General features: G+C 61.6%; 1 protein-coding gene across 1 annotated transcript in view; it reads left to right on the top strand.

Moving 5' to 3' along the window:
* Positions 1-14,415, top strand: part of ICAM5 (intercellular adhesion molecule 5) — an 18,129-nt gene extending 3,714 nt beyond the window's left edge. The window contains exons 4-10 of the mRNA XM_078849708.1: positions 221-336; positions 1,972-2,132; positions 3,489-3,731; positions 5,567-5,806; positions 7,225-7,467; positions 9,636-10,229; positions 10,320-14,415. Of these exons, the coding sequence (XP_078705834.1) occupies positions 221-336; positions 1,972-2,132; positions 3,489-3,731; positions 5,567-5,806; positions 7,225-7,467; positions 9,636-10,229; positions 10,320-10,543 (1,821 nt within the window). The 3' untranslated portion in view covers positions 10,544-14,415. The remainder of the gene's footprint in view (positions 1-220; positions 337-1,971; positions 2,133-3,488; positions 3,732-5,566; positions 5,807-7,224; positions 7,468-9,635; positions 10,230-10,319) is intronic.
* Positions 14,416-16,209: the final 1,794 nt, after the last annotated feature.

Raw genomic sequence — 16,209 nt, 5'->3', positions numbered from 1 at the left:
ACGCGCTATCTCAGAGTCCCTGATTATTTCACAGCAGCTTTGCCTCGGTCCCCTGCAGGTTTCCCTCAGCCTGTCCTGGAGATCGACCAGCCACGGGCCCTCGTGAACAGGAACGTGAGCCTCACGTGCTGTTCCCCTGCCTCCCAGCCCCCCGGCACTACGCTGCAGCTCAGAGACTCCGAGCGAACCCTGGCGTCCGGGCACCAGCCCCTGCCTGCAGCTCACGCTGACGGCCCGCAAGGGAGACAACGGGAGGCAGTTCACGTGCGAAGGGAACCTCGCCCTGGGCAGCCCATTCCTTCGTAAAGAACACGTCCGCCCAGCTCATCGTCCTCTGTGAGTCGGGAGCGGTGCCGATTTGCGCACAGACCCCACCTCTTCTTCACCACGGGGGCTGGAGTGCCCGTGTTCCTGCCCCCGCCTGTCCCGCGGTTACTGACACCAGGGCAAAGCCTGAGCGGGTGGCATCTTACGCCCTCCTACCGGGGCCCCTGGGATGGTCACACTGGAGCATCTCAAAACCTTCAGTGCCTTTATCCTCGTGCACCCCTCTGAGGCAGGGCCGTGCCCTTATCCCCACGGGCTAGGTGGGGAAACTGAGGCACGGGAAGCCTGGCAGAGGAGAGAGTTGGGTCCCTAACCATTGTGCCATCCAGCCGCCTGGTTGTCGGCCCCATCTCTGCTCTGTCTGACTGGCAGCCTCAGCAGCAGAACCCACGTTGCTGTCGCACCCCCCGGGCTTCCTTATAAACCCTCGTTAACAGAAATTAATAGGGACACAGAGAGAGATGCTGCCGGACAAACCCATTTGCACTCCCCATCGGCCCAGTGAGGAGGGAGAGCCTGCACAGGTGTCTGATGATACAGAATGGAGTTGAGAGCGAGCCGAAGGAGGGGAGTCTGTTGGTTGGAATGTGGGGGGGTGGGAGTCAGGACTCCTGGGTTTCTATGCCTAGTTCAAGGAGAGGATTGGGATCTGGTGGGTTAGAGGAAGGAGGCTGGGAGCCAGGATTCCTAGCCTATGTTCCCAGCTCTGCTATAGACACACTGCGTGGCCTTGGGCATGTCTCTTCCCCTCTCTGTGCCTCTGTGTCGACTGCAATCATTGAGCAGGCTTGTGCTTGGCACCTCATGCAGAAAGCCCCTGGCCGGAAGGTGGGAGCTATGGCACGAGGACTCGCAGCTGGGGTTATTATTGGCCACAACCCAGTAGCCTTGCAGTGTGCGAGGCCTTTGTCTCTGCGAAGCACTTAAGGGCGTGCCTAAAGCTTTAGCGTAGTGAGCAGGTCCCATGGCCCAGGGCAGGTGCCGAGATGGGTGGACACTGACGTCCGTCCCTGTTTGGCATGGCACTTGAGCCCGTGCTTCACTTTCTCAGCACGCACCGGCGGGACTGACGTGCTCAATGTTCGGCACGTGCTCCGGGGCTGTGCTGTGTGGGGGGCTGCAGTCCGAGTCCCAGAGCTCCCACCAGGAGACCTCTCGCCCCTCCACGCACCCATTGCCCTGCCGCTGGGGCCCTCGGGAAGCAAAAAGTCCAGTGACCCAGGTCATTGATCCTCCTGCCACCCCTGGGAGAGAGAGCAGAGCGTGATGGGCAACGACTCGAGTTCTGTCTCTCTGCACTTTTGGATGAGCCCGAAATGGATGAGTCTAGTGCCCGAGTCCCCGGACGTGGCTCGAGGGGACGCTGCAAACCCTGATCTTCAGGGCTGGCGGGAGCCCAGCCCGAGCTGTGGTGTGCGAATGGGACATGGGGCCTTTCCCCTGCAGGGAACGCACGGCCCCCGCGTCGAGAGGGGAGTGGACAGATCAGGGCATTCAGACGGAGCGAAGGCGTCATGCTCATCAATCCTTCCCACGCCAGCCTTACTCTTCTCTCTCTTCCAGACAAGCCTACGCTGGACGAGTCCGGCTGCCCAAGTCACCAGACGTGGCTCGAGGGGACCCAGCAGCAGCTGGCCTGTGAAGCCGACGGAAACCCGACGCCGGAGGTCTCCTGCCACAAGGGCAGCCAGGTGTACGATGCCGGCAGCGTGCAGAACGTCACCAGAGGCCACGCGGGGGTCTATCGCTGCAGTGCAACCAATGTGCACGGGACGGCCGGCAGGACGTGACAATCCATGTCGAATGTAAGGGCAGGGATCGCAGCCTGTGGGGGCCCTGGGGAGCTGATGGCCCCACGCAGCTGGGCTCCCCAGTGTCGGGTGCTCGTGGCTTCAGTGCCTGGCTAGAAGTGACGCAGTCCCAGCAAACGCAAGACGGGTCAGACGAAGGGGGAGTGTGTGATTGCCAAGATTCCCCTTTGCTTGGGGGACTGGCTGGCTTGGGGTATGGAGAATGGGGGATGCGGCCTTTCCCCTCCGGGGGGTGCCGGCCCCAACCCACCCCAGGACATGGCTCAGGACAGGGAATGGGACAAGGGCCTTTCCCCCCCTAGGGGGGTCTGTCTCCAATCTGGCCCCAGGTGGAGAGGAGGAGTTCTCCTCCTCTATCGTCCCCAGACTGATAGCGACTGAAGAGTATCCCCCTCCGACAGTTTCTCCCTGGGCCCTGCATGAGATGAGTTTGCCCCCACCCCACCCCTCAGGCAGTAACCTTGTCAGAGGGGCCAAGTTCTGAATGGGCCCCTGTGACGAAGTGGGACTGTTCCTAATGTTTCCTCTGAATAGTGTAGGGGTGCCTCAGTTTCCCCTAGGCAGTTCTTAAGTCTCTAGGGGGTGGAGTAAGGGTGTATGATCATTGCAGAGCCCTAGAGGGCAGGTGTGTGCAGGGGTCTGGACACAGACAATGGCCGACACCCTGTTTCCTGGCAACTGATGGCCTGGCCCTTCCTCCCTGCAAGGTGAGAGCTAAAGGGTTGGAGAACAAAGGAATCCGGTGACCTCCTGGCCTGGGAAAGGGACAAAGCCCAGAGGAGGAGGGGCTGGAGGGAGTTTCAGTTTGGGGCTGGCTGGAAACATGGAGTGAAGGGCAGACAGGGTTGTCTGGCTCACTGCCCCCCCCAAAATGGACCCAGCTGAGGGGTTCTGTTCTCTGTACCTACAAGCTCTGGTTTAGACCATGTTCCTGTCGTCTAATAAACCTTCTGTTTTACCGACTGGCCGAGAGTCCTGTCTGACTGCGGAGTTGGGGGGCAGGACCCTCTGGCTGCCCCAGGACCCCGCCTGGGCGGACTCGCTGTGGGAAGCACAGGGAAGGGCAGAGGATGCTGAATGCTCCGAGGTCAGACCCGGGAAGGGGGAAGCCGGGTGAGCTGTGTGTCCTGCAGACAGGCTGCTCATAGGAAGGCGACTGCCCCAGAGTCCTGCCTGGCTTCATGGGGAGCAGCTCCACAGCATCGCCCGGGGACGCAGTGACAGCCCCCGAGTCCCCCCCCCAGCCCCCTCCGGAGCGGGGCGGGGCCAAAGCACGTGGCAGGGGAACCAGCCCTGCTCTCGTGCCGTAGCTTCCCCTTTAAAAACGGGTCCTGGTTCCGTCTCTTCCAGATGGGCCTGAAATGGACAATGCCGGCTGTGCCAGGACCCGGACCTGGGTGGAGGAGACGGAGCAAAGCTTGGCCTGCCTGGCGTGGGGGAACCCGGCCCCGGCGGTGGTGTGCACAAAGGACGGGGCACCCTACGGCGTGGGGGTGCAGCGTCGGGTGGCGAGAGAGCACGCTGGGACTTACCACTGCACTGCCGCCAACACCCATGGCTCAGCCCGCCGGGAGGTGACCATCCGGGTGGAATGTAAGTCAGCAAAGACTGGATCCCTGCAGAGCCCGGGAGGGCCCCAGCTATGCCCGAGTTAGTCACTTGCCCTAGACCCCCCTGCCCCGTCCTAACCCCTGGTCTTGTTCTGCCGTGGGTGGAGCAGTCGGCTGAGTTAAACCCATGCCCTGCAGCTGGTCTTGGTCGGTTGGTTGGTTGGATGGAAGCTCCCGATCAGGGGCCCCGTTGTGCCGGGCGGGCGCTGCCCAGACCCCGACCGAGATCTCATGGGGATCAGGAGGGAACTGTCCCTCGGGGAAGGTTAGCCCTTCGCTGCCTCCTCAGGGTGTCCTGCACTTCCCTTTGAAGCTGCTGGGGCTGGGCCCCGTTGGAGACGGGACACCGGGTCAGACGGGCCCCTGGGCTGAGCCAGTCTGGCAGCGCCTCTGTTCAGTGGAGCTGAGAACCAGGCTCCCGTCGTCCTCCAGGGCCATGCGAAGAAGGGAAAAGTACAAGCGCGCAAAACTCATTAGGAAAGAGACAGTGACCTTTGACACAGCGCCCGGCGAGCAGGACTGAGCAGCAGCCGAAGCAGCCCAGCCAGGAGGACATATAAATACAGCGTGCCCAGGGCAAACACCTCGTCAGCAGTAGAGGTTAATTAGGCAGCTAAGGAATGTCTGAAATGTGACACAGTTTGGGACTGTGCTGAAAACCCAGCTCGGCTGGAGTCAGAGAAAGGGACTGACTAAGCTGGGGGGAGAGGTAGATACGCCGGAGGGGACGGATGGGGTCCAGAGTGACCTAGGGAAATTAGAGGATTGGGCCAAAAGAAATCTGATGAGGTTCAACAAGGACAAGTGCAGAGTCCTGCACGTAGGACGGAAGAATCCCATGCACTGCTACAGACTAGGGACCGAATGGCTCGGCAGCAGTTCTGCGGAAAAGGACCTAGGGGTTACAGTGGACAAGAAGCTGGATATGAGTCAGCAGTGTGCCCTTGTTACCAAGAAGGCCAATGGCATTTTGGGATGTATAAGTAGGGGCATTGCCAGCAGATCGAGGGACGTGATCGTCCCCCTCTATTCGACATTGGTGAGGCCTCATCTGGAGTACTGTGTCCAGTTTTGGGCCCCACACTACAAGAAGGATGTGGAAAAATTGGAAAGAGTCCAGCGGAGGGCAACACAAATGATTAGGGGACTGGAACACATGACTTATGAGGAGAGGCTGAGGGAACTGGGGATGTTTAGACTTCAGAAGAGAAGAATGAGGGGGGATTTGGTAGCTGCTTTCAACTACCTGAAGGGGGTTCCAAAGAGGATGGATCTAGACTATTCTCAGTGGTAGAAGAGGACAGAACAAGGAGTAATGGTCTCAAGTTGCAGTGGGGGAGGTTTAGGTTGGATATTAGGAAAAACTTTTCACTAGGAGGGTGGTGAAACACTGGAATGCGTTACCTAGGGAGGTGGTGGAATCTCCTCCCTTAGAAGTTTTTAAGCTCAGGCTTGACAAAGCCCTGGCTGGGATGATTTAGGTGGGGATTGGTCCTGCTTTGAGCAGGGGGTTGGACTAGATACCTCCTGAGGTCCCTTCCAACCCTGATCTTCTATGACTAGGGACTGGCGCTGCAGATGCCCTCGGGAAGTAGGGTCTGAGTGTGAGATGCTGTAAATGGGCAAGCACGGAAACCGGCTGGTCACGCTTGTCATAGGCTGTCAGGGTCGGTTCTCGCACACCGGGTAACATCCGTGCCTTTCTGCTGTGCACCACGCTCCTAATTAATTCATCAATCCCAGTCCAGCTTGGGGGTCAGAGGTTTCTCTCCGTGACTCCAGACCCCGAACCTAACCTCCGGCCCATCTGCCTTCCAGATAAGCCATCAATGGACGAGCTCAGCTGCCCAAGTGCCTGGACCTGGGTCAAGGGGATGCCGCAGGCGTTCTCCTGTGACGCCGATGGCATCCCAGCCCCAGAGGTCGTGTGCACCAAAGACGGGGTCTCGTACCGCCTGGGCCAGGGGCTGGGCCTCACGGACCCCATGGGCACCTACCAGTGCAACGCCACAAATCCTCACGGCTCGGCTACGAAGACGGTCACCATCACCCTCGAATGTGAGTTTACAGCCTGGCAGGTAGCACTGCCCTCGCGGGCCAGGCTGGTGCCTGCATCAACCCCCATCCCTGGGCCAGGCCCACCCCTGCCCCCCAACCTCCACCCAGGGCTGGGCCGGTCTCCATTGGCACCCTCCCTGGCCGGTCTGTGGGTTACTGTACCGGGGCCCTGCCCACGGGCTCCGGGGCGGTTTGCGAGGGGTTTCTCTTTGCACTTCCCCAGCACATACACAACAGCGCAGCCCGTGCGCGCAGTGAATTCCAGCTCTGCCCCGGCCCTCCCGGCAGCCACGTACAATTGTCCGCTTGCCTCATCCAGCAGGTGCTTGTGTCACGGACTCCCAGGACTGGGAGGAACCCCCTTCGGTGTGACTGCCCTTCTCGGGGGGCCACCTCTCTCGGGGTTAAGCCATAGGCCTCTCCGCCCCCTGGAGCCGCACCTCTCGGAGCCTCAGCCCGCCTGTCTCTGCCGTGGGACCCCTCAGGGAGTCCCCTGGCTCTGGAGCCCCGGGGCCTCCGCTCCCAGAGGGAATAATGCCCCCACCCCCCCGTTCTCTAGACCAGAGCGATGCTCAGTCAGGGTTACACAGGAGGGTTTACTGAGCATTGAACCCAGCACAGGAAACTCTCCGGGCCTCAGGCCTGGCACCCCTCAACACAGCACATCCCAGTCTCCCCTGCATCCAGGGGGGCTCTGCCTGCCCCCTCTCTCCAGCCCCAAGCCCCCCTGCTTCCCAGCTGGGTATCTGATGTCATCGGCCCCAAGCCCCCCCTCTGTCCATTGTCTTCTCTCCAGGTGAACAGGGTCGCCTGGGCCCCCTCTCCCCTCTTCTGTCCTCTGGCCCCTCTGGCTGGGACTGGCTGGTCAGGTCACCAGGGTCCCCTCTCCGCAGCCCATTGTCTCCCCACTGGCCAGACCCGGCTGGGACTCCTGAGCTGGGCCTCCCGGTCACCTGTCAATGGGGTCTCCATTCGCCAGGCCAGTCGCTGGCCCTGTGTCCCCACAAACCCCCTCTCCCACCACCTCGTAAAACCAGTAACCCCCAGGGAAACTGAGTCCCACCCCCTCTGCCTGCAAACCATTGAAAACAACGAGAAACCCCCCCGCTCCCTCACAGCTCGTCTGCGGCCCTGAGAGCAGAGCGGCCCGGGGCCCCTCTGTTACAACAGCCGTTGTGTCGGGGAGCTCGGCTCTGAGGGCGAGGCGCTGCCCCAGAGACAGTGTCTCTTTCGGCTGCCGCGTGGCCGCTCCCCGGTTACCCTGCCCCTGCCTGGACTAGGAACCTGGCGGTCGAAAAGGTGGCCCAGCAGGAGCACTCGGCCGGGGTTCACCTAACAGAAAACGGAGCCGCGGGCTGGGGGAGCCGCGGGGCTTCTTTGAGGTACTGAATAGTGGGCCCTTGTTCTCTGCCTTCCAGACAAGCCCACCATGGACGAGTCCAGCTGCCCCAGTACCCGGGCGTGGCTGGAGGGGACCCTGCACACCCTGGCCTGTGAGGCGGACGGGATCCCCGTCCCCCGCGTCCCATGCGCCAAGGAGGGAGCAGCTGACGAGTTTAGCGGCGAGCGGAACGTGAGCCGGAATGACTCTGGCACCTACTGGTGCACGGCCATCAACCGCCACGGGTCGGCGAGGAGGGCGGTCACCGTGCGGGTGGAATGTGAGTCCCGATCGTGCGCCAGCGTGGCACAAGACTGCCCGGGCCTGGCTCGCCCTACGTGTGACCCTCAGGCTGCGCGGTCAGCATAGGGGGTGGGAACAGCTCCCTGAGAATCCCCCTCCCAGACAGGTGCCCAGCTGGCATAAAGACCCTGCTCCCAGCCCCCGGCATATGGCATTGGGGCAGGTCTCTGGCCTGTGCTCCGCAGGAAGTCAGACTAGGTGATCCTGTCTGGCCTTGGAATCTGTGAATCTGGCGCGTGGCTGGAGCACACGGCTGTGCAGTATCTGCTGCTCCCCAGGGGCCACAGGGTGCAGAGTGTGAGTTAGAGCAGCCCCAAGGCTGCTCTGATTCACCCTGTGGGCTGGGCGAGAGCCCTGCATGACCCCAGAAGACAGGCAGCACAAATGGCTCCTGTTGCTATTGCCACACCATTACGGCAGAGCCTACGGGCCCCAGCCATGGAGCAGGACCCCTGTGTGCAGGGAGCTGTACATTATTTGTTAGGTGAATTACGGCAGTGCCCAGGGCCCCATGGCAATAGGGGCTGCACAGACACGGAATGGAGTAACAGCCCCTGCCCCAGCGAGCTCAGTCTCAGCCAGTCCCTGCCAGAAGCGCGGGAATGGAGCAGCTGGGACTCCGGCCCAGTGCGTGCAAAGTGCAGCTGCTCTGATTTTGGGCTGGTCCAAGCACAGCAGGGGGAAGCTGACCCTGGACATTCCTAGACGAGCCCAGCCTCTGCACCCGGCCCCGTGTTACTAACCGCACGGGAAATTACTGACCGCGAAAGAAAGTTCAGAGTCTCGTGTACTTGCCGCTGCTGGCTCCATTTACTGGCCCCCTCCCGATTCCCCTGCGCCGGGCCTGGCTCGCGAACACTAGCCGGGGGGTCCCCTGGGTGTCGGGCCCAGCTGCAAAGTGCTGAGCTCCTCGCTGCCCGGGGCAAGGCAGGAGGGCGAGCGCCACCGGGACGCTCCCAAGACGGCGCGATTGCGGCCGATTCCCCTCCCGCTCGCCTGGCGTCCGTCACACCAGCTCCGCCCGAAATGCTTCTCAAAGAGAGAGCTAAAACCAATCACAGCCAGAGGGAGAACCCAGCGGGCCGGGGAGACGCGAGCTGGGGTCTGGGGCGGAGGAGCTGGGGGGGGTGCTGGGTTATCAGTCGCCGCGCCAGCGCTGTACAAATGGCCGCAGGGCCCCGGAGCCAGTGTCTGAAGGCTGCTCCCCACTGCAGCTCTCGGAGCTCCAGCTGGAGCCGCAGTGTCTACACGGCCGTTTCTGGGGCCGCAGCACGAGCCCGTCCCTAGCCCCGTAGACGTTCCCTGGGCCCCGGCTGGGCGCTGCACGCGGCCAGAGGCCATTTCACCAGCCAGCCAGTGGGGCCTGTTCTGCCTCCCTCAGCGAGGTGACGGGGCCCGTCCCCGGGATTTCCGCCCGGGACAGCGCCTGGCAGCTGGGACCGGCTCCCCACGCAGGGTTCTGTCTGAGCAGCAAAGCACGGTACGCTCCTTGCTGCCGGTCAGGCGTTTCCTCCCCCTCGAACCCGTGGGGCTCTCACCTGTGCTGGAGCCGCTCTTCCCACTTCCCTCACCAAGTCAGAACCGGCCACAGCGTTCCCGGCTCGGTCTCGCCGGGTAAAATCGCCTCCCTGCGCCTGTTTGCACAGCCGAGGGGCCGTCAGCCCCGACCGTCACAGCATCGCACCGGGCGCTCCTGGCCAGCTGCTCAGCCAGTGTTAGCCCCATTTTATGGCTGGGGAAAATTGAGGCAAATTGGGTGACGGGTCCAAGCTCACGTGGGGCGTCTGTGGCAGAGCCAGGGTTTGACCCCAGGGGTCTGCCCTGCTGCTGAACACAGGGAGGCTTTACCAGAGCTCAGAGGAGAAAGCTCCTGCTTACAGATGGAGAAATGGCGGTGGGGGAGGTCCGGGGCTGACTGAGCAAAGGGAGCCAAGAGAGAGGTAGGATGGCGCAGTGGTTAGTGCACTAACCTGGGACTCGGGAGACCTCAGTGCCATCCTTGCACGGCCTAGGGCATCTCTCGGTGCCCCGCTGTAGAATGGGGGGGGTGCTCCCCCACGGCACGGGGCGGTGTGTGGGCGAGCAGGGGCCGCAGAGGGACCCGGGGCCACATGGCTGCTCAGTGTGTGACCTTTCTCTCTCCAGACAGGCCCGTCGTCTTGCTCCTGGCCGTCAGCCCTTCTGCCACCGTCCCACGCGGCGCAAACTTCAACATTAGCTGCCGCGCCGAGGGCTCCCCGGCGCCCGCCTACCGCTGGACCGTGCCCCCCGCCCCCAATGTCCACTGCTCGGCCGATAACAGCACCGTGAGCGTGGCCGGTGCCGACAGGCACAACCGCGGCGTGTACGTCTGCAGGGTCTCCAACGCCCACGGGCAGCACCTGGGCCAGCTCCAAATCCAGGTGACAGGTAGAGACCAGAGGGCGAGGACGCCAGGGAAGGGCAAAGTGTGTGGGGGGGGGACAGACCCCCTCTGGGGTTCCTCAGTGTTCTGCGGCAGCCCTGGGGGGCCACGTTCCCTGCCGCGCGGTGGGCGAGGAGGCAGGACCTGGGGCGAGTCTCTCTCTGCTGGCTTTGTAACAGAAGCTGCCTGGCGGGGGGAGGCTGGGGGTCTGTGCGGGGACCCAGGCAACCTGCCGTCTATTCCCAGCTCCACTACTGGCCTGCTGAGCAACCCTGGGCAAGCTGCAGCCCCACTCTGTGCCTCGGTTTCCCTTCCCCACCTCTGCCCTGCCGTGTGACCTTGGGCATGTCCCTTCCCTGCTTGATGCCTCTGTCTAGCCTGGAAGCTCTCTGGGGCAGGGACTGTCTTTCCTCCTGGAGCCTAAGCTGCGTGTCCCTCCCCCCCGCCAGATAACAGACTCATTGTTGCCGCCCTGACCGTGGGGGTGGCCGTCCTGCTGCTGGGTGGGACGGCCGGGCTCGTCTATTACCTCAAATCCACCGCCTGCAAGAAGGGGGAGTACAACGTGCAGGACGCCGAGAGCTCCTCCAAAGCCACCTGCCTCGGCCGCGACAGTGCCGTCTACGGGATACAGCTCATGCAGACCTGAGCCGGCCGGCGGCTGGAGCCGCGAGTGCAGGGGCTGCTGGAGGGGAACCCGACGGTGCGTCCCTGCGGCCGGGGCGCTGGCCGGACCGGCTGGTTTGTTTGTTTGTTGTTGCATCCGTCCTCGGGCCACTTCAGAAGCTCCTGCCAAACTGTGTTCTCTGGCCAGCCCCGGCCTGCCTCCATACAGCCACCTCCGCGGGCAGCTCCTGTCCCTGGGCTTCCTGGCTCGGATCTGCTCCTGCCTTTTCCCTTCCCCAGCCCCACCCTGGAGCTTCCGGTTTGTCTCCGCTCCAGAAAGCTGGTGTCTTGCCTTAAATATCCGTTCTCCGGCTTTGGGAAATGGGTCATGAGCTGGCCCAGGCCCAGCAATGATTGTACTGAAGCACGCGGGGTCAGGGGTGTTGCCTAATCCAGCGCCTGGCTGGACGGCGTGTGCAGGGGAGAATGGGTACGTGGCCCGCTGGGATCTGAACGTCTAGGTCCCAGTTTCCCACCTGGGGGGAGGCAGGAGCCACCAAACACAATCGGGCCTGCGGGGAAACAAATGTGCTGGGTCTCTGTCCCCTGGCTAGCAGGAATGGGCCAGTCTGTCCTCAGGTATAAGAACATACGACCGGCCAGACTGGTCAGAGCAAGGGTCCATCCAGCCCAGTGTCTTATCTGCTGACAGTGGCCAGTGCCAGGGGCACCCGAGGGAATGACGAGAACAGGGAATCACCCAGTGATCCATCCCCTGTCGCCCATTCCCAGCTTCTGGCAAACAGAGGCTAGAAACTCCGTCCCTGCCCATCCTGGCTGATAGCCATTGATGGACCTGTCCTCCAGGAACTTTTCTAGTTCTTTTTGGAACAGACAGAACAGCTGGGGACCAGCATGGTTCATGTGTCTTGCCAGGAACTGCGCTGAGACCCAGCAAACTCGTTTCATTGCAGGCCACTAAGTTTATGGTCTGAGCGCCCCATTACCCCTGTCAGTCAGCGTTTGGGTGCAGATCACGCAGGCTGCTCCTGCTCCCGGGTTACTACAGCCACAGCCTGTTAAACTTCCCTTCCTGTTGTCACGGAGTCCCCGGGCGATGCTCTGGAACTGAAGCCAGGCAGGACTCTGGGGAAGTCTCCTCTCGGGGAGCAGCCTGTCTGCAGGGGACACAGCTCACCCGGCTTCCCCCTTCCTGTGTCTGACCTCGGAGCATTCAGCATCCTCTGCCCCTCTGTGCGCTTCCCACAGCGAGTCCGCCCAGGCGGGGTCCTGGGGAAGCCAGAGGGTCCTGCCCCGCAACTCCGCAGTCAGACGGGACTCTCAGCCAGCCAGTAAAACAGAGGTTTATTAGACAGGAACATGGTCTAACACAGAGCTTGTAGGTGCAGAGAACAGGACCCCTCAGCTGGGTCCATTTTGGGGGGCAGTGAGCCAGACCACCCCGTCTGCCCTTCACTCCATGTCCCCAGCCAGCCCCAAACTGAAACTCCCTCCAGCCCCTCTTCCTCTGGGCTTTGTCCCTTTCCCGGGCCAGGAGGTCACCCGATTCCTTTGTTCTCCAACCCTTCAGCTCTCACCTTGCAGGGGGGAAGGGCCCAGGCCATCAGTGGCCAGGAAACAGGGTGTCAGCCATTCTCTGTGTCCAGACCCCTGCACACACCTGCCCTCTAGGGCTCTGCAACGATCATACACCCTTACCCCACCCCCTAGATACTTAAGAACTGCCTAGGGGAAACTGAGGCACCCCCACACTATTCAGAGGAAACATTAAGAACAGTCCCACTTCGTCACACCTCTCTCAGAGACAGCCAGGAGACCCCCTCCCCCCCGACATCTGCCCCCAGCTCGCAGAGGTTAGTGAATTCTAGCACTTGGCTGGCTTGCTCTTTATGGGCCCTCGGGTGGTGGAAATCAGCCATAGCTTCACTGGAGCCAAGGGGGCTAGAGCCCCAACTGGTGGAAATCAGCATCGCTCCATTGACCCAAACTCTGACTCCAGCGTGAGTTGAGTTTGCCGGGTGGTGCTGTCACTCACGCCAACGTCCTGGCCCGTCGAGCTGTCCTTTAGAGGCAAAGTAACGCCCCAGCACGTTTTGTATGATGGTTGTGGGGCAGAATTAAAACAGCAACCCCCCCCCCCCGCCCGGCCACCCACATCTCCCACTTCCAAGGGCAGGATGCCAAAGGAAACCTGCAATGGCCAGAAAAAAAGTCTGCATCTGCAGGCTTTGCGCAGGATCGTACCAGAACAGCCGCTGTGGATGTCGGTCTCGTTGTGCTTCTCTCCAGGAAGTGTTAATTACCAGCACAGACTTTGTTCTCTAGCAACTGACAAATTTAGCACATCGGTGACAGCCCCACGGCTGAGCTGCAGAGAAAAGCCGCTCCCCCTCGGCACACGCCTGGCAGGAGACACGCGAAGCAGGTGGGAAAAGCAGCTTGTAGGGTAGCGGGCTGCAGGATGCCACGCTGCCGGCCTCGGGGGCTGTGGGACTTAATGTTGCTGCGCACTCAGCAAAGCCGTGTGGTGGTCTGGCCAATCGGCTAGGTACTGCAAGCCGACGAGCGCGGGCCAGACCCGCCGCTGGCACCAGTCAGCATCACGCATGGGTTACGGTGGGATCCCCAGTCACAGCCCAAGGCCCTATTGTGCAAGGCGCTGCACGTTATTTATCAGGGGTGTTGTGATACCATCGCTCCTGTGCCAGGACACCCCGCACTACGTGCTGCACAGACATGGACCTGCCGCGTTAAATCCTGGCGCCATGCCGCTTTACGCCAGCGGACGGTCTGGCCCGTAAACATAACCAGCCTCTCGGCCCTTCAAACGCTTGTGATTGTCTTTCACTTTCGAGGCAGGTTTTACCGGTTTTTCGAGACCCCGGGGCTCGTTTTTCATCCTGTTACATGAGCGGAATGGCTGGGTTTATTTTTTGGACTGGCCAGAGCAGCTCAGACTGGGGCGGGTCCATCCAGCCTCTCCTGGCTCAGCTCACCCAGGCTGTGGGATTCCCAGGAGGGGCCAGCGATGGGCTATTCTGCTACTGGCAAATTCTCTCCCTGCCCGCCCTGGGTTCGAGGAACCCCAGCTTCCCTGCTGAGGATGTTTCTGGTAGAGCATTCAGCGGGGCCAGCTCCCAGCCAAGCCTGGTGTTGGAGCTGCAGTCCTGGGCTAAGGAGCGTGGTGCTGACCTGACCTGGAGCTAACCCACCGCGTTCGCCAGGGAGCCACTTCCGGGGACATTTCCAGCAGCAGGTGGCCGGAGACGCAGCAGCAGATCTGACTCTGGTTCAAACCCACGTTGCGCCTGCCAGAGGGGAAGGAGAATGCAGGGAGCTTGAAGCCACCTTTGCACTCCCTGTTTTCCGCCCCCGCCCCGCCCCTTGGTGTAAGTGACACCCTGCTTCCCATGCCTACCTGGCACGCTGAGAATCGCTGTGGGGCCCACGCTGCTACGGCCATACGCTCCGTCTGTCCCTGCCACCGGGGCAGGCACGGGGTCGAGCCCTTCTGCTATCTCTGCACCTGCCGGGGCCCCCCTGCCCCACAGGGGATTGCTAAAGGGCTGCTTCCACCCCCTCCCCCCCCCCGTAAGGCCCCTTTGTGCGGTGGCCTGCGCATCCCCGAGAATCAGGCTGTGGGTCATCTGAGCTTCCCCTCCCCCAGCTGGCACTTTGCAGAGGGTTTACGCAGGCCTAAAGATCCCTGTCCAACCGCAAGCGACAACTGGAATGTAAATAACGAAGGGGTTCGGCGGGGGCGAGTTTTGGCCATGAAAATGGGCCCTTCTCTGAGCGCAGCTGGCCCAGCTGCGAACTTTTCAAGGGGCTCATTGCACTGGTGGAGAAGCCGGCACTTCGCACAGCTCCGCTGGGTAAAAGGGCTGTTTTCAAGTCGAGTTTTTAGCTGCTTTTGTATGGTTTTGTCTAGCGCCCCCACAGCACCAGCTTCAGGAGCGGGCCTGCGTCACGGCAAGCCGGCAGGCTCCCTGCACTGTAATTAATGTTCAGCGAGGACTTCGTGTCCCCCGCCCCTGCATGTGCAATATGGAGTGAGAGGTTTCCTTCCCGCGCAGGACGACAGCCCCCCGCACGCTCCCTGCGGTGCTGGCCTCAGCTTGGGAATGGTTTTAAAACGTGTTTCCCCGAGGGATAAGAAAGGGCAAGGCTGTAAAGCTGGGTTTAAAAAAAAAGGGCAAAAAACGGGTTGATAATAGTTCCATAATGCCCCCCCTGCTGTGCCCGAGTGCTCACAGCGTGGCAGAAATGAGTCGTTCGGCGCTCCTCCACTATGGATCAAAAGCCCCAGTGAACTCCCCCGGTGGCACTCCACGGTGGCTGTCATACCCGAGGGCTGTACAGACTTTGCTACAAGGTAAATATCAATAGCCACGTGCTCAGATATTCATTCTGTTAGCTAAGGTTGCAGCGTGTTTAATTTTATGAACTAAAATGGCACATAAACGACAGGAAACCAGGAGCTCCGTGGGCGTCAGAGCAGGGGGGCGAGAGCGACGGTAGTTTCTGTTTGAGAGGTTGGATGTGGACTTGCCCTTGTCTTCGCTAGGCGCCTCTGCACATGCGAGCGTGGGTTTTGGGGCAGCGTTAAGAAGCCGTGGAGACCCAGTGCTCTCCCTGGGGCGAGTTTCCGTGCCAGTTATCGAGCAGACGGAACATGGGCCTCTTCCCCCTGGCCCCAGCCGCCATGCTGACGTCAGGGTTTTATTGCTGAGGGCACGGCCAGCAAGTCGTCCTGACTCTCCAGAATCGGCAGCTGGGTAACGGGTGAAATTTTGGAGCATCAGACTTGCCTGAGCGCCTGAGGCCGGCTCTCGCCCCGAGGGCAGCTGGGCTGGTGGAGATGCAGCCTATACCAACGAAAGGGGTTTGGCCCCCGGCACAGGAACACCCCGTCCCCACGCACGGGTAGTGAGGCCGGCGGAAGCCTTCGGCCACCCCCGGAGTTCTGTCTACACCAAGCGTCAGGGGGCAGAGCTCCATGGCTTTCTTCACACCCCAACCGCCGTAGTTCTGGGCAAGTCTCCGCTCGTGGGCCACGGCTCTGGGGCCGCCGCTATTGTGCCGTAGCGTGGGCATTTCCTACCCCCCCGGAGAGGGGTTTCCAGCACCGTGGTTCATCCACCTCGCTGAGGGGCTGGAGCTGGGGCGAGGGAACGATTCTTCCATCGCCCCAGCTGCAGTTACAGGGTGTGTGTGTGGGGGTGTGTATGTGTGTGGGGGGGGGGTTTAGCTGGTCTCAAAACACAACGTTTTTCCCAGCCCTCGGCCGTGCAGCAAGGTCGAGGTCAGCGTCAACCAGGCCTCAGTGCCTGAGGGCTTGGCTACCCCCAGCCGCTGTCGCACTTTAACAGTACCTGTCTCCTTAAAGCAGCCCGCGCCGCCCGGCCTGGGGAGTGGCTTACACCAGCGTAAAGGCGTTTACACCAGGACAGCTCTGCCGAGGACGGGGACCAAGCCCGACTGGTAGAACAGGGCCACGCTCATTGAGAGATCTAATGTTGGCCAAAAATCACACGCGCCACCCCGCTGAGACAGTTCTGTTGCTACGGAAACTGCACGGAGCAGCCCGTAGGAGCGCACGTCTCGTGGGCGCGCACGTCGGCCTGGGCCCCTAGGGCCCCGGGACGAGTCCAGCTCCACCCGCGGGGAGAGCTGGACCCGGGCAAT

The sequence above is a fragment of the Lepidochelys kempii genome, chromosome 20, assembly GCF_965140285.1.
Source record: "Lepidochelys kempii isolate rLepKem1 chromosome 20, rLepKem1.hap1, whole genome shotgun sequence".
Lineage (NCBI taxonomy): Eukaryota > Metazoa > Chordata > Testudines > Cheloniidae > Lepidochelys > Lepidochelys kempii.
The sequence above is the reverse complement of the archived record's forward strand: the minus strand, read 5'-3'. Positions and strand labels throughout refer to the sequence as shown.